Source organism: Chenopodium album, chromosome 19, assembly GCF_948465745.1.
Source record: "Chenopodium album chromosome 19, dcCheAlbu1.1, whole genome shotgun sequence".
In the NCBI taxonomy this organism is placed as follows: Eukaryota; Viridiplantae; Streptophyta; class Magnoliopsida; order Caryophyllales; family Amaranthaceae; genus Chenopodium; species Chenopodium album.
The window spans coordinates 36,882,416-36,898,701 of NC_137852.1; the positions used below are offsets into that span (position 1 = coordinate 36,882,416).

The 16,286-nt window shown below is 34.6% G+C and overlaps 2 protein-coding genes across 2 annotated transcripts; both read left to right on the plus strand.

The window, feature by feature from the left end:
• Window positions 1-7,271: 7,271 nt before the first annotated feature.
• LOC145595355 (amino acid transporter AVT1I-like) lies at window positions 7,272-10,925 on the plus strand. Its single transcript, XM_081651752.1, has 3 exons — window positions 7,272-7,460; window positions 9,481-10,088; window positions 10,337-10,925. The coding sequence occupies exons 1-3, from the start codon at window positions 7,310-7,312 to the stop codon at window positions 10,856-10,858; spliced, it is 1,281 nt and encodes a 426-aa protein (XP_081507878.1). The 5' UTR covers window positions 7,272-7,309; the 3' UTR covers window positions 10,859-10,925.
• A 1,953-nt stretch (window positions 10,926-12,878) lies between these two features.
• Window positions 12,879-14,258, plus strand: LOC145594304 (putative serine/threonine-protein kinase WNK11). The gene has a single exon (XM_081650641.1). The coding sequence runs from the start codon at window positions 12,879-12,881 to the stop codon at window positions 14,256-14,258; it is 1,380 nt and encodes a 459-aa protein (XP_081506767.1).
• The last annotated feature ends 2,028 nt before the right edge of the window (window positions 14,259-16,286 follow it).

The window sequence follows — 16,286 nt, forward strand, 5'->3', positions numbered from 1 at the left end:
CTTCCCATGAACTAAACACCATGCCAATCTTCGGTGCTTCCAAAAAATTATCAATATTACTCGCAACAATGGTTTCCACTGTCCCAACAGTTGTGATTGGAGAACTACACTCATTCCCTTGCTGATTGCGTGGCCTTTGCTCACCATCCACAACCGGAACAATAACGTCCGCATCCTCACCACTTAATCTGTCTTCCCCCTGGTTACCCTGTTCGGTGTTCAACAACCTACACCTCACCCCGCTCCCCTTGTCTTGCAAAGTTATACCAATACAAATTGCACCCGGAGATTCTAAGCCGTTATCCATCACCAACACAAGTTTACGAAACAAAACCCCACATAAATCAAATCTACAAACATGCAACAACAAGCCGGGATTACACATAGCAGGATTTAAAATAACAAACATATCCATAAAACCATTACACCAACCACGTATGACTCAATATGCACCATCTCAATTTTTAACTTATGTACATTTTCTTTCAATCTGGATACATACAATTCTTGTCCTTGCTGCCTAGCTAATTCCTTCAAAGAAATTCACGCAAATGTATTTGATACTTGTGAACAAACCCACAATCACCCCCGATCCAACAATATCATATAGATCTACAACATTAGAATCATGCATTCACATATGTATATCCTTATCTTCTAGCCTAATTACACTTTCATTAAGATTTCATGATAAAGGGTTCTTAAAGGGAAAGATGATATGGCTATGTATGTGTGAGTGAAGTGTGTGAAAGTGATACTAAGGTTGGCTGCAAAGGTTGTGGTGATGGAAATAGATGTGAGAAGAGTCAAAGATGATGACTCTCGTTAGGTTGGGTAAGCTAAGTGATGTGGGTTCAAGCCCCTAAGTCTAGCTCTAAATGGGTAGGGGTAAGCATTGGGTATTCTTTGACTAGATCATGCATGAATATGAATATGAATGTGGCCGCACCTCGATGTGAGGTTGCCTACGTATCCATTAGGAATCAGGCCGAACGTAGCTCTAACCGAACTTTACACAAGTGTAAGTACACCTCAAAGAGGTCTTTCGAGGGTTGTAAACTGGTTAATCTTATAGGTGAAGAATAAAGGGTTTAAGGCTCAAGACCCGAGAGAATCCCCCCGAGATGTGTAATTGTGTATTTGAAAAATTTTGAATTCGCAAATTTTATTTTTCTTTTCTTTTTTTTTTTTTCCTTTGATTTTTTTTTTTAAAAAAAAAATTCTCTTGAACCAATGTAGGCAATCTCAGATCAAGCGGTCCATCACTCACTTAGCATTCATGTTTCTCAGGCACGGTACCAAGCACTCGATGAGAGACGCAATTTGAGACGTGTTCATATCAAAGACATTGGAACACTTGCCCTTAGACATTGTTTTACTGTTACTTTGCAGCACTTTTTTTTCTTTCTTTCTTTTTTTTTACTTGCTTTTGAAGATTATACAAAATACACACCTTCCCATCCCAGGGTTAGGTAACTGTGGGTTGAATAAATAAGGCCAATCGTTAGACGAGGCTCAAAGTGGTTGATGAAGAAATGAAATGTGTGTTTGAATTGTTAATGGGGAATAATGGGTTACAAAGGTGCCTCATGTCATTGTGTGCCTTGTGTTTAGTTCGGCATTTTTTTTTTTTTTTGCGAATGACGTGTTCGAATGCAAAGACAAGGAATGCTTATTGATGGAACATGGCATATACATAAGGATAAGGAGAACTTATGCTAGACTTATTAGGGGAAAGGGTTGGAACGAAAGAAGAAAAAAAAGAACATAAAATCTTGTATGGAAACTTGTCTTGTGCTTCGTCTTCATGGATGCTTATGAATTACTTGTTATCGCCAAGAGGGACAAGAAATTTGTTATTGCTGATGCTTTGATTGGAAGAAAAGAAGGAAGGAATGACGTTCCCCTTATTCTTCCAACTCTTGCCTAGTGATTCTTGAACTCGAGTACTATGGAACAAAATGAGCTCACTTAATGCATTGACTCAATACTCGGATTGGAAAGGAAGAGTGTATGAAAGAATTTTGAAAACCAATGGGAAATACTCCACTCATTCCAATTACGACGGAAAACGACGCATGCATGGTCCTAGTATAGGATCATAAACAATATAGTGCATTACTCAAAGACAAAGTGTGTGCAATGACTCAACATATGTGATTAGGTGAGTTTATTAAGACTCATGGAATGATCGCATGGCTAGACATGAGGACATTGTGAAAATCAAAGGACCCAGGGAACAAATAGCACGGAAGACTAAAAGACAAACTAACTTGATTAATTTTGTCCAATTTTAATGTTTATGCTATTTACTAGGTGAAAACGGTCCATTGGCAATCGTTAGTCATAAATAAGATCAACTACAATCAAAGAACACATGTTAAGGTTAGCACAATAATCACAAGGAACTAGAAAGACGAGTGGAATTCTAGAAGAGTTAGGACTCATGGGTATAAATAAATAAAAATCTATAATCCTATGATATACGAGTTGACATGGATTAAAAGACTTGACTAAGACTAGCTTGACACGAAAAGAAAAAATAAAAATAAAAGGTTGCACACTAAATAGACACCTAAACTGGGCAGGCTGTCGTATATCGATTATAACTTTTGATCTGTGACTCTGACTATGGCGAAACCAACGCCAAATGAAAGATAAAACCCGGGGCTATAGATCCATAGGTTGCACGACACGTAACTCTTTCTAGAACTCCGGCTATGACCAAAACAAGTTGACTCTTATGCAGGATACGGGAATAAAAATCCGGGTTGACTCAATAAAAAAAACCTATGACTCGACTCCAATAAAAACAAAAGGGTTTGATAAGGAAAAAAAAAAAGTAAAAATGCACATTTAAGCACATTGTCACGCATGATGCAATGAAGTTCGCAACCTAAAGTCAAGTTCTATGTTCCACTATGATCAAGTTTTTGGGTGTCAAAGGGTACCATGGTTAAGAGTTTGGACGCGTTAGCAAGACAGCCTCCCTTGAGGGTGTATGCCAACGGGCGGCTCCGCGAGTTCGTGATGAAATCGAACTCGACTCCATGGTTTGGGTGGATTTAAAAACTCGGATGAATCCTTATTGCCATGAGCGTTTCTGGGTTGATAGAGCTTAAATCCCCCGGGCTAGCCACATACGTAGATCACGTACTATTGTGGCAAAATAGGTGACCTAAAATTGCATATGCATATGTGACAATGCCAATTAAATAGAAGGATTACAATTCAAGAATCTTTCAAGTCTCATCCACTCATCTCAAATAAATACCGATCACTCAAATCGATAAATAACCAAGAATCCTCCCTAGTGGAGTCGCCAAATTTTAGGCGTCGTTTGAAGCGCGCCTACGTTAAGCATGTTGTGAATATGCTTGGCACTCATAGGAAGTGGGGATTGACATATACGATTAGGGACAACGAATAGGGACAAGGAAAGTAGGGAGCCGCCAACAAGTTTTTAAGGAGCTTGTAAACCGTTCACGGATCATTATAAGGCAACCACGAAAAGGGACAACGATAGGCAACAACGATTGACCCGTGAAGGTTACACCCCATTCATAATCCATGAGATTACTAACTCCATATAGTTCGGAACCACAAAAGGAGGATCGGGGATGATGGTACGAAGTGAGTCATGGAGTCACTTTCGCCCGTATTGGCCTCTACTCGATTTTTATTGTGAAAAGTAATTCCTGCGATCTCAAAGGCATACAAACAAAGATTCAATTTGCTCCAAACTATTATTATGCTAAATTGGTTGAATATTAATGCACACATTATTTTAAAATATTGGTGATCACTTAATTAAATAACAAGATTGAAGGAATCTAAACCGGTTGTCCAAAAATTATCTTATTAGGCGTGATTTTCAATTACATATTCCCTTTAAACATGCAATATCGTGCACTACTAGAAAACTGCTGTTTTCCGACGGAAAAAATCCCTCGAAAACACGTTGTTTTCCATCGGAAAACCTGTTTCTGACGGAATTCCGTCGGAAACTGTCGTCGGAGAACCCTTTGTAGGAAAATCAGCCTTTTCCGTCGGAAACACTTTTCCGACGAAAATTCCGACGGAATCCTTTCGTCGGAATGTATTTTTGGGCACTAGAAAAGTCCGTCGGAAAGTTCCGACGAACACAAATCCGTCGGAAAGTTCTGACGAACACAAATCCGTCGGAAAATTCCGACGGAAAACTGATTTAAAGAAATTAAAAAAAACACGCCACGCCACCAAGGGCGCGGCGCATCACCACCTCAGAACAGCACCAACCCTAAGCCCAAACCGCCACTCCCTAAACTAACCAAGATCCATCCACCACCACCACCAAACCCTAACCCAGACCCACCCAAATCACCCACTTATCATCATCAAACCCTAACCTAGATTCACCAACCACCACCACCGCACCCTAACCCAGATTCACCAACCACCACCACCGCACCCTAACCCAGATTCACCAACCACCGCCACCGCACCCTAACCCAGATCTTCCCAAACCCTAAACTCACCTAACCTAAACCCGCTAAACCCAAACCCATATCCACCAAAATCCTAACCCACATCCTAACCGAACCCACACCCAATCCGACCCACCTAAAACCATCATCATGAACGACTAAACCAAACACCATAACACAAAAATTTAATAAAAAATTCAAAACATTAAAACGTACCTTAAAAATCGAATTAGCTTCAAATTTAACCTCGAACTTGGTTTACAAAGGCCAAATTCGACCATGAAAATTCTAGATCTAGCATTTTCATGGTCGAATTTGACCTTAAAACCATTAAAGTTATATAAGAACTCACCATTTTCAGCTTTTACCCACCATAGAAAAAATCAGAGAGGAGAAGAAGACTAGGGGTGTGAGAAGAGAGCGTGAGGAGAGAAAGGAGAGGAGAGACAAAGAGAAGGCGTGAGATGAGAAGAGAAGAGAAGGGCGTGAGAAGTCTGAGAACTGAGAAGAGAAGAGGGAAGAGGAGAGAGGAGAGAAGGAGGCGGTGAGAGAGGACAGAGAAATAAGAAATGAAAGGGGGAGGGAATTTGATTTAATTAGGGTTTTGTGTTTTTTTTTTTAAAAAAAATAATTCATAAATCCGTCGGAAAGGGTTTGAATTTCGTCGGAAATTTCCGACGGAATTAATTTCCGTCGGAAATTTTCGAGGGAATTAATTTCCGTTGGAAAATGTAACATTTTCGACGGAAATTCCGTCGTAAATAAATAATTTTCCGACGGATTAAAATTCCGTCGGAAAATTCCGACGGATGTTCAATGGAAATAAAATCCGTCAGAAATTTTGCACTTTCCAACGGATTTTCATGTCCGTCGGAACCATTCCGTCGGAATTTGACTGTTTTCTAGTAGTGGTGATCAATAAATAATAATAGAATAAACATTAATATTGGAAGCAATTTAACAATAATATCGTTAGTCAAATCAAATCATAACCCTAATCATGATATTAGCAATATAAATAAAATAAGAGTAATTAAGTGTATTAATTACTCACTTTCCGTGTTTCCTTGAATTGCTACATCATGAATAACTGTTAGTAACTTCAATGAAAATATAAATCAAATGGAAATTAAATTAAATAAAAAGTAGAGTTGATTTGGTCCAAACCCTCAGTTAATTCTACCTTTCACGCCTTGGTTTAAGTATTGAACTTCATGTATTGTATGAACTCCTTGGAGTGCTTAGGGGAAGAATGGTGTAATTAGAAATATAGGTTAGAGAGAATGATTTTTGGTGTAGGGAGAGAAAGAATGATTTTTGGTGTTGAAGAGAGGAGGAGAGAATGATTTGATGATCAAGCTTGTTGATGATTAAAAAAGGGGAGATATGACCTCTATTTATAGGGAAAAAAGAGGGTCGAAGAATCAAGAAAAGATCGAGTTCAAATCGGAATAAAACTCTTGCGATAGACAGCAGTTTTTGCGGTTTTTGTTTTTATCATATCTTTTGATCCAAAAATCGGAATAAGATAAATAAGATATAGTTGGAAAGATCTTGAAGTATACTTTCTAACCCAACTGGAATCAGATTAAAATATTCTGTATAACAAAAAGATATGGCCGAAATAGTGGGACGGTGTCAGTTTTGGATAGAGTTTCGTATTTTGCTCATATCTTTTTCGTTATAGCTCGAAATTAATATTATAATATATCATTGGAAAGATAATTTCAAGAGATATCCAACCATATAAAAATTAGATAAAAACTATGAAGCACGAAAATAATATCTGACAATCTTTGAACGTCTTTCAATTCGAATAGAATTAGGACTTTCAAAAAGAAAAGTTTCATTCAATTTCAAATAATGCTTTAATCTTATCTTTTCAAAAAGGATAATTAAGATCTTTTAGAAGCTTATAGAAGCTTCCAATTAATCCTAATTGTATTAGGAATGAGATTAAATCCTTTGGATCCTCCACATGATCATTGGGTCATAGGTAAGGTGGGCTTAGGTTCGGTTTAGACCCAGTTTAGTATTTTGGCCATAACTTATTCATTAAAACTCGGATTTGAGCTTATAATATATCGTCGGAAAGATCTTTTCAAACCCCATCCAACCATTAAATCATTGGACCCATATTATGGACCAAAATAAACTGGTATAAATATTTTATAAAAAGGACACGAAATGAATGATTTTAATGGACACGAAATGAATTATTTTGGATTTAAAGGCACGAAAAGAGGAAAATAAGTTACGGTGTGGGGAAATGGGCTAGGAATTGGGTTGGTTTAAGAAATGTATTGAGATTGAACATGGATTTAAGCACTATACGTAACTAAATTCCTCTATCTTTTTTCACAGTTCTACCCTCATTCTTTTTTTTCCTTTTAAATGAAACAATTATTTCGTATTTCATGTTAAAGGTTTCATCAACTATTGAAAAACATACCTACATATGAAATAACGTGGGTAAGAACCCGTGCATCGAATGGGCCTAAAGGCTAATTTCTATTAATAGGCCATAAAATTAACAAATGACTGCCACGCTAAATAGTTATATGTGGTTATAAATATACACAAAAAAAAATGTACACATACATCCATGAAATCCTACCCTTTTCACATGTTAGCTTGAGTAAACCTCCATTCTCTCCTCAACTACTAGTTACATAATTAATTTCATATCTTCATTTTTTTTTTTTTTTTCCTTTTATCTTCTTTCTAGGTCATTAATTTCTCACTGCCACTATTAATTTATATAAATAAATACTCAAATCATTGTTTTCTTTAATACTCAAAAAAAATTGAAAATAAATAATTAAAAAAGTTCTCCAAGAGTGATGGAAGGTGAAGGTGAATCAAGCGCGAGTGTTTATGTTAGACAACCTCTTTTGGAGAATGATTTGCAAGATGATATTAACGTTAAATTTGTTCAACAAGGTGATGCTTCGTTTGCGAAGACGCTCTTCAATGGCCTCAACGCCCTTTCAGGTTTTTAATTCATCTCTTTTATATTTTCGTTTGTGATTGTGAATTGAATGATTGAATCGTTATTATTATTACTACCTCCGTTTCTTATTATTGAGATTGAGTGTATTAATTAAAGATCATGTAAAGGGTGCAATTTCATTTTGCTACATGATTAATGAATCTAATCATCATGATTTGTGTCAATTTCGCGTAATAGAAGACATACATATATATATGATCGTAATAAAGGGTATTTATTGTGTTGTTATCGTATTGTAAAATTACACCCTCTCACGTTCTTACGGTCACGTACCATTCAATGGTCCTAGGGTTAATTTAAGTCAGTATGGAACCCGTGATCAGAGCAGTAGTCTTCTTGATACAATCCATACAAGTGGCTAGGGTATGGATATTGCCACTTTTAATAATAAGATAAGAAGTCATTTTACTCATATATGGCCAAATTGCAAATTATTGATTATTGCAGTGCTACTTACATCCGAGTGTATATGACGTAGATAGATTGGTCGATCATTATAAACATAAGCTTTCTGAGGTTCGTGTTTTTTTTGTTTTTTTAGCCCTTGCATTTTTTTGAATTTAAAGTTTGTTGAACCTTTATGTCCATTCGAGTGCACATTACCTCCTCGAGATTAGAGCTTAGACAGGTGGGTGGTACATAGTTATATCACCCCACTTGTCATCCCCCAATTTCTATGATGCTGTACCTTTCATAGAATACATTGAAATTTTACAGTCAAACAAAAAAATAAAGTAAAATAGATATGAAAAACAAACAATAAACAAACAAATGATGATAATGAACTTATCATGAACTATGAGTATGACACGTTGAATGCATCACTTTGTCCTTAATTAATAAAGGGGTGGCCTTAAAATTGCAGATGGGACAATGTAATTTGCACTATAGAATATACACATTTGGTGATTGATCATATATTATTTCAAATCAGTTGTACTGTCCCATAAAAATTGTCATTTAATTACTTGGCACAGAACTTTAGAAATTTAATTAATTTAACCTAAGAGATACTCTTTCTGTTTACTCAAGCAGTGAGATCCCTTGATAAAGGTGATTGAATATAAAGTTTTATAGAAGTGCATAAGATATGTGATCAGATTCTGTTTACAATTATGATTTTTTATTGACTTTGTTAAATCTTTGCTTGTATGAAGTAGTTGGCATTTGATAGAAGTGTTGGAAAGAGTTTTTATGTAAGGTCATGTATGTTATGTCACAATTATGAAAGATTTGGATACTATAGTCACTTATTTGCGAGGGTGAACTTTTAGTATGAGAGATTGAGACAACATGACAATGTGACTCATAGACTTATACGATCTTTGAGCTGCTAAGTGGAGGGACTAAGGGCAGTAATTATGTAGAAATAGTGTTCTCCCGTTTATTGATTGTAGTGGAATTATCACTGATAATGTAACAATAATTTATAGAGGGATTTAGTGATGTATGTGTATGTTACATTTGATCCTTGATTAGAAGGATCAATTCTCCTATCAAGTACATTTCGACAAACTCGAGTGTATGTTAAAATCTTAAGAATCATAGAATCTCTTATGATCTTTCTTCAAAATCATCGCATATTCATATCTCAACTATCATAGGCATAAGAATTTCTTACTGAATGATAACAGAAGGAAATTTATAATTTATACAGTATAGTGGCTGTATGTTTATGATATATTCGGATACATAAATTTTATTCTCCTCTTATATAACTAGGCTTCTTTACAGTTTATGTTGTTGCATTGTATGCTAATGTTTTCTGTTTAAAGGTGAATGTCAGTTTTAGGATTGCAATGTTCTGTTCTGGCTATGTACAACCTTTTTATGTGTTCTACAGTCTGTTGTTCATCTGTATATCGTTCACTGCTTTAACAATTACAAACTAAGAAAAGGATGTTTGTTGTTCATCTGTAAATAACCCAGACTTTGTCTTTCATTTCCTTATACTTGGTTATTTTTTACTCTGATAACTTAATTTCAAGACCATTTGTACAGGAGTTGGAATACTATCAGTACCATTTGCTCTAGCATCAGGGGGTTGGCTGAGCTTGCCATTACTTTTCGCCATTGCCCTGGCAGCATTTTATGCTGGTTTACTAATCAAACGATGCATGGAAGTCGATCCAAGTATCACATCATTCCCTGACATAGGAGAACGCGCATTTGGGAATATTGGTAGAACAGTTGTATCAGTGTTTATGTGTGCAGAGCTGTACTTGGTTGTAACAGGTTTCTTGATCATCGAAGGAGACAATTTACATAATCTGTTTCCAGAAATGAACTTCAGCGCCTTTGGCCTAGAAGTTGGAGGACAAAAAAGCTTTGTAATTATTGTTGCACTACTTATTACTCCTTCTGTTTGGTTAAGTAACATCAGTGTTCTGTCTTACATCTCTGCTACTGGTGTTCTAGCTTCTGTTGTGATCATTGTATCAGTTGTATGGGTTGGCGCATTTGATGGTGTTGGATTCCACAACAAAGGGGAGCTTCTGAATTGGTCAGGGATTCCTACGGCTGTAAGCCTTTACGGCTTCTGTTATTGTGCTCATCCTATTTTCCCAACCCTTTACCATTCCATGAAGAAAAGACATAACTTCTCTAAGGTAAAGTTTCCCATCTAGCTAGAAGTCATTCAAATTTGGCTTTGTTTGAGTCATATATTCGATTGTCATGTGGTTCTGTTCTAGATTGGTGTGGATAGTATATATTTTAAGTTTTAAGGTTAGGTTGATTCGAGTAATTCAGGTTTGGATATGTTCTGATCCAATCAATATTAGTATACATCTTGCTTGGTTTTCATAAGTTTCTCTAGCTATCTTTCCTATACTTACATATGACCCATATTCTGCAGGTACTATTACTATGCTTTGTCTGCATGACCATCAGTTATGCATCAATCGCAATATTGGGCTATCTGATGTTCGGTTCAAAGTTAGATGCAGAAATAACTCTGAACCTTCCAATTGGTAAACTGAGCTCGAAAGTGGCAATATATACCACATTGGTCAGTCCACTTTCCAAATATGCACTGATGTTAGAACCAGTTGCAAGTGCTACTGAGAGCTGGTTTCCTAATTACCACAAAAAGAGATCCTTCAAAATTCTTATCCGAACTGCTCTGGTTGCTAGTCAAGTTATCATAGCATTGACAGTTCCTTTCTTTGCACATCTTATTTCTTTGGTTGGAGCATTTTTAAGCATTACTGCTTCGATTACAATTCCATGCTTGTGCTTCTTGAAGATTTCAAGCTCTAGTGTTGGAAGTGAGCGCTCTATAATCATCGCGATTATAGTGTTTAGTATATTGATTGCGATATTTGGTACCTACACATCTTTGGTACATCTTATACATGGTAATGTGTTGCCATACTAACCTTGTTCTGTATGGAATTCGATGAATCGCACATTGTATTATTTTAGTGTATGCAAACATAACTTTATCCTAAGTTATAATGTTTGTCACCAAAAGTGTTACAACTAGGCTAGTTGACTATTGCATCACTATACACAACATGTTGGTTGTAAAAATTTTGCTTTAGGTTTTCACAAGGAAGGTCTAGACTATTGTATCTTTTAGATCAAGTATGTGAATGACAAAATATAAACTTTTGATTGTGTTGGACCAACTAGAACCCTACTTAATTACAATTTTACAAATAATAACACTAGTAATATCTAAGGGTGTCCGTTCGGGTTTCGGTTTGGATTTAGGCCAAATCCAATCCGATCCGAAATATAATTCGGTTTTCCATTTTTCAATCCAATCCGATCCGAAATACTCTTCAATCCAATCCGAATTAAAATATGTTAATTTATCTTCTATAATAAATACACTAGTACAATAGTATAAATTAAAAATGCAATTATAGAAATAACATTTTGTCCAATACAAATCTTAAAAGTAATTATGATTAACATAAATTGTTCAAATTACAACTAAAAGGAAAAGTCACTAGTCCATTACAAAAATTACTAAGCTACATGCACTAAATATCAATAATATTAACATACAAGCAGTAACTTTCAGCTATATAGTCCGTAATTGGGGCTAAATGTTTAAAGCCCAATTGTAAAACACAACAGTCCACAATATATGCTTAATTCTAAATTTCGGTGTTCGGTTTAGTTCGGATCCGATTAGGGTCAATCCAATCCAATCCAATCCGAAATTTGAATTTTTAAAAAAATTTCAATCCGATCCGATCCGATTTAAAGTTCGGATCCTATCCAAATTGATAATTCGGTTTAGATTGGATTGGATTTCGGTTTTAATCCGAATTATGGACACCCCTAATCAATATTGATAATAGATTAAATAAAAAAAAGTTGGGCAGACAATTGTGTGCAAGTAAAATCATGTGATAAACAAGATAGCTATATATAGAGAGGCAGGAACATAATTTAGTTTATTTGACGAGGAATACAAGCTATGGGTAGCTCATTAATCAAGATACAAAGTGATGAATATATATTATCCAATATAGTTCACTTCAATAGAAACTAGCTCTATAAGGTGATGATCTGCAAAATTACTGTTCGTTTTAATATGAGACCAACTAATAGAATTGAATAAAATGTTCAAAGATAAATTGTCACCCATAATATAGTCAAGAAATCAAAATTTGACAAATTGAACTCCAATATATTATTACATTATATTTTTAAACCTATTTCAATGCCAAAACCTCATTGCCACTGTAAGTCTGTAACTGCCTATGACTCGGCTATTCCCAGCACCTAGCGACTACCTAAGTACTACTATGTGCTAAGTATTACACACACAAGAGTTGTTCATGGGCTCAATACTATCCTTCATATTGATTTATCCATATCCATCACATCTTAACCCAATTTGCACTTTGATACCATGTTAAATAAGAAGTAATTTTTTTATACTCGTAGTACTAACAAGTCATTTTATAAAAAAAAAAAAAAAAAAAAATAAGTCATTTAAAAAAAAAAATAAAAAAAAAAAAAAATAAAAAAATAAAAAAAACCTTTTAAGTAAAAGAATTTTTTCTTAATTTAAAGGAAAATCAAAGCAATTTTATAAATATACATAAATAAATTTTATTTAAATTTTTTAAAAAAAAAATCAAGAAAGGGCATTTTTGATTTCTTGATCTTGATAACTGATTAACCGACTTAACTAACTATAACAAACGGATAAAATGTATTTTGACTTTCAAGTAACAACCAAACAATACCATTATAAATACCCATACACTTACACTACCATTTTATAATTCATTTCATCATCAACCCATTTCAAATATTCTGTTTTTTCTTCAAACCCAAAAAAATTCATCTTCAAACACAATTATCACAAAAATTAACTCGATTCTATTACAAATCTTTCGTTACTTCTGTTTTCCTGTTGTTGTTAACTAGCAATGGCGGCTTCGAGTTCACGAGAAGGAGACGATTACACGATCATGGAGAAAGACCCAACAGGGCAATACTCAAGGTACAACATCATTATTGATAAAGGCCAACAAAAAGTAGTTTTCTTAGGATATGATGAGATTAATGGCATAGAAATTGCTTGGAAAAAGAAATTTTATAGAAATGATTGTACATTTGGATTACTTCGAGAAGATTTGTTGTTGAGGAATTTAGATCATGAAAATGTACTCAAATGCTACCATTCTTGGGTTAGTCCACAAAATAAAGCGACATTGAACATAATTACTGAACTTTATTCTTGTAATTTGAGGGATTACACCAAGAAACATGATGTTAAAGAAGGTGATCCATTAATCAAGAATTGGTGTAAGCAGATTCTGACAGGACTAGATTTTCTTCACAATCAACGCGATTGGATTGTTATTCTAAGGTGTCTGAATTTGGAAAACATATGTGTTGTTGGGGACTCAGGGACTGTTAAGATAGGGGATGTGAATTTCGCGGCGTTTGTTTTACCGGGGACTAATGATACTGATGGTGCTGCTAAACTTGCACTGTCTGAGATGCACTGTTTTGGGGTGTGTGTGCTGCAGATGCTGTATGATGAAACAGTTGACAGGAGTTTACGCGAGTTAGACAATGTGACAGAGGGAGAGCTTCAGAGGTTCATTCAGAGGTGTTCTGCTGATGTAGGAGTTAGGCCTACAGTTGCTGATCTTCTGAATGATCCGTTTCTTGAACCGAGTACTACTACTGCAGCAGGTTCTGCAGCAGCATCAGTACCATCTGTGAGTGTACCGCCTGCTGACACGAGTGATCAGGGGGTTAGAGAACAAGAACGACCGCCTTTTAATGCAGAGCTCAACGAAGAGTACACGAAATTTGCAGTAGTAGGAGAAAAGTTGGGCAGTGAACTGATGTCTGTGACAGTGAGGACTACTGAAGTTAAGATTGATGATTTTGTGTTCTGTGTCGAAACTGATACGCTTCTTGAAATGATGAATGAAATCAGAGAAGAATCTGGCCTGTCAGACGAAGAAGTTGCATCAATCGGTTTGAGACTGGAAATACTGAGATTATATCACCCACCTATTGTAGATGAAGAAGTTGATTTCGAGTATAGCACAGGTAGTAGTGAAAATCCTGAGGGTGATGATATCGACAATAACACAGGCATTGCAGATGCTGAGGGTGAAATTGCTGTTAACACAGGTATTGCAGATTCTGAGGGTGATATCGACGATAACACAGGTATTGCAGATGCTGAGGGTGATATCGACGACAGAAACTCATCTGCATCAATTGAAAATGCTCGACAGGTAGCTGATGAAATGGGTCTGGGAAATCAGGAAAGTCTATTAAGGTGAAACGTCTGATCGGAATAATTACAATGAGGGAAATACACTATGTAGTTGCTTTCGAATGCTGTCATTTCTAGGCTTAGTTAACAGTCTGATTGTTTAGTACAAAATTAGGCTTTCGTGGTTTCAAAAAAAAAAAAATTAGGCTTTCGTAGTTTCGTTTATGTCATAATATAAAACTTTCTCTATGATGTTTGGTATGTTAGTGATATTTTAGTGTGTCAATAAGTATGATTTCTCTGTTTTAGGTCTAAATGTTGATTGTCATTTGTAAGTGTTTGATTGAGATATATGAACATTGGTGTGTTAGTTATATAATAAGATTGCAATAAAATTGTGACTGCAATTTGTTTTTCCTTCTTTAATTTTCTAGAAATTCTATACTTAACAATCAATCAATCCTCTCATCTCGTTACTCAATAACCTACTACGGAGTATTAAGTATCTTAAGTACGGGTTATAATTCAAGTTACTAGAGTTTAAATAAAGTGTTCAGCTTGAGCCGGATTATATTTTTATTAGTACAATGCTCTTAGAGCGCCTCCGGGGCGTTAGATAACAGAATTAAAAGTGAAAATATTAGAGTAAAACTAAGATTAATTACATTGAACGACGAGTGATTTTGTCATACATTCCTAACTTAATACTCTTTCAACCAATATAATTATTCCTTATCTAACGTCTCGGAGCGCTCGTTAGCAAGATCATTATATTAATACCTATTTATCAATATAATTTATGATTAAGTAGATTCTTAACATTATTAAAAATAAAATAAAATAAAAAAGAAGTCAAGTGTGTTAGTTATTTAGGAACAGACAGATTAATGTGTATGTTATTGTAATAGAGGGACCTAATAAGCAACAATCACATTGCTTTCAAATCCAATCCTCTCTATCTCTCCCCTCTTGTGCATGTGGTGGCCTTATGCTATCTAGTTGTACTTGATTAAGACACCAAATTTAAAAGTTTGCAACAACGTAAAACTTGGAAAGGATAAACTCCCTTTGGAGGGTGTAACATCAAATAAATATCTTTTTTGAGGAAAAAGGGGCAAAATTTCTGTTGCAAAAATTTCTTAGTCACTCTTTTCAAATTTTATCTTACATCTTTTAAGTTCCATATTATTTCTCTTTTACATTATTTCTCTTTGATATGTAAATTTGACAAGGATAAGGGGAAACCAATATCGACGTGTTCATCATCCCATGATTTTTGTTATCATTTTTACTTTTTGAGGTATCATAACTTTTTTGTATTGCATTTTTCAGAAGAATTAATTTTTGTTATCATGTGTTATTTTAATTACATCATTAGTATTGAATTTTGGGTGCTTAATTAATAAATCAATTTGACATGCTATCATTATTATTAATGTTTTCATGTTTTTTAAAATTTGGTGGAAGAATGGTTTTCAAATTTCAATGTAGGTTGAAGGTATGATACATGCATACATGATAATGTGTTCAAGTTTATATGTGTTTCTAGGATTAGATTTTGATTTTTTGTTCACACGTTAATTTGTTTTATTTATCATTCATATATTTTAATAAATACGTTATATATAATTTTTATAATTTAAGAAAAAATAGGTGGAAGATCAATTACCTATGTTCCTTTCATTGTTATGTTTTGTTCAACATGCATAATTAAATTCTCATAATACCGTAACAACAACTTTTAAAACAAATTGAATTATAAATATATAAATATCACATTTTGAGGTTTATCATATGAATGCTTGTTGTCTTGACATAATATTGGTTCATTCAATTAACAAAACTCTTTTTGTATTCATGCATATCAAGTTTAATGGTTATATAAAATCTATTCATTTTATTTAATTGTTAGTAATACGGGTTACATACAAGCTACTTCCTCGTTGATTATCCGAGACTTGGTTCTCTCCAAACTCGGTCAAATTAAAGCGGCTATATTCTAAACCTTGTAAAAAAAACTATAATAATAATAAATAATAATAATAATAATAATAATAATAATATATACACTCAAATGCAAGTTACACCAAGGATA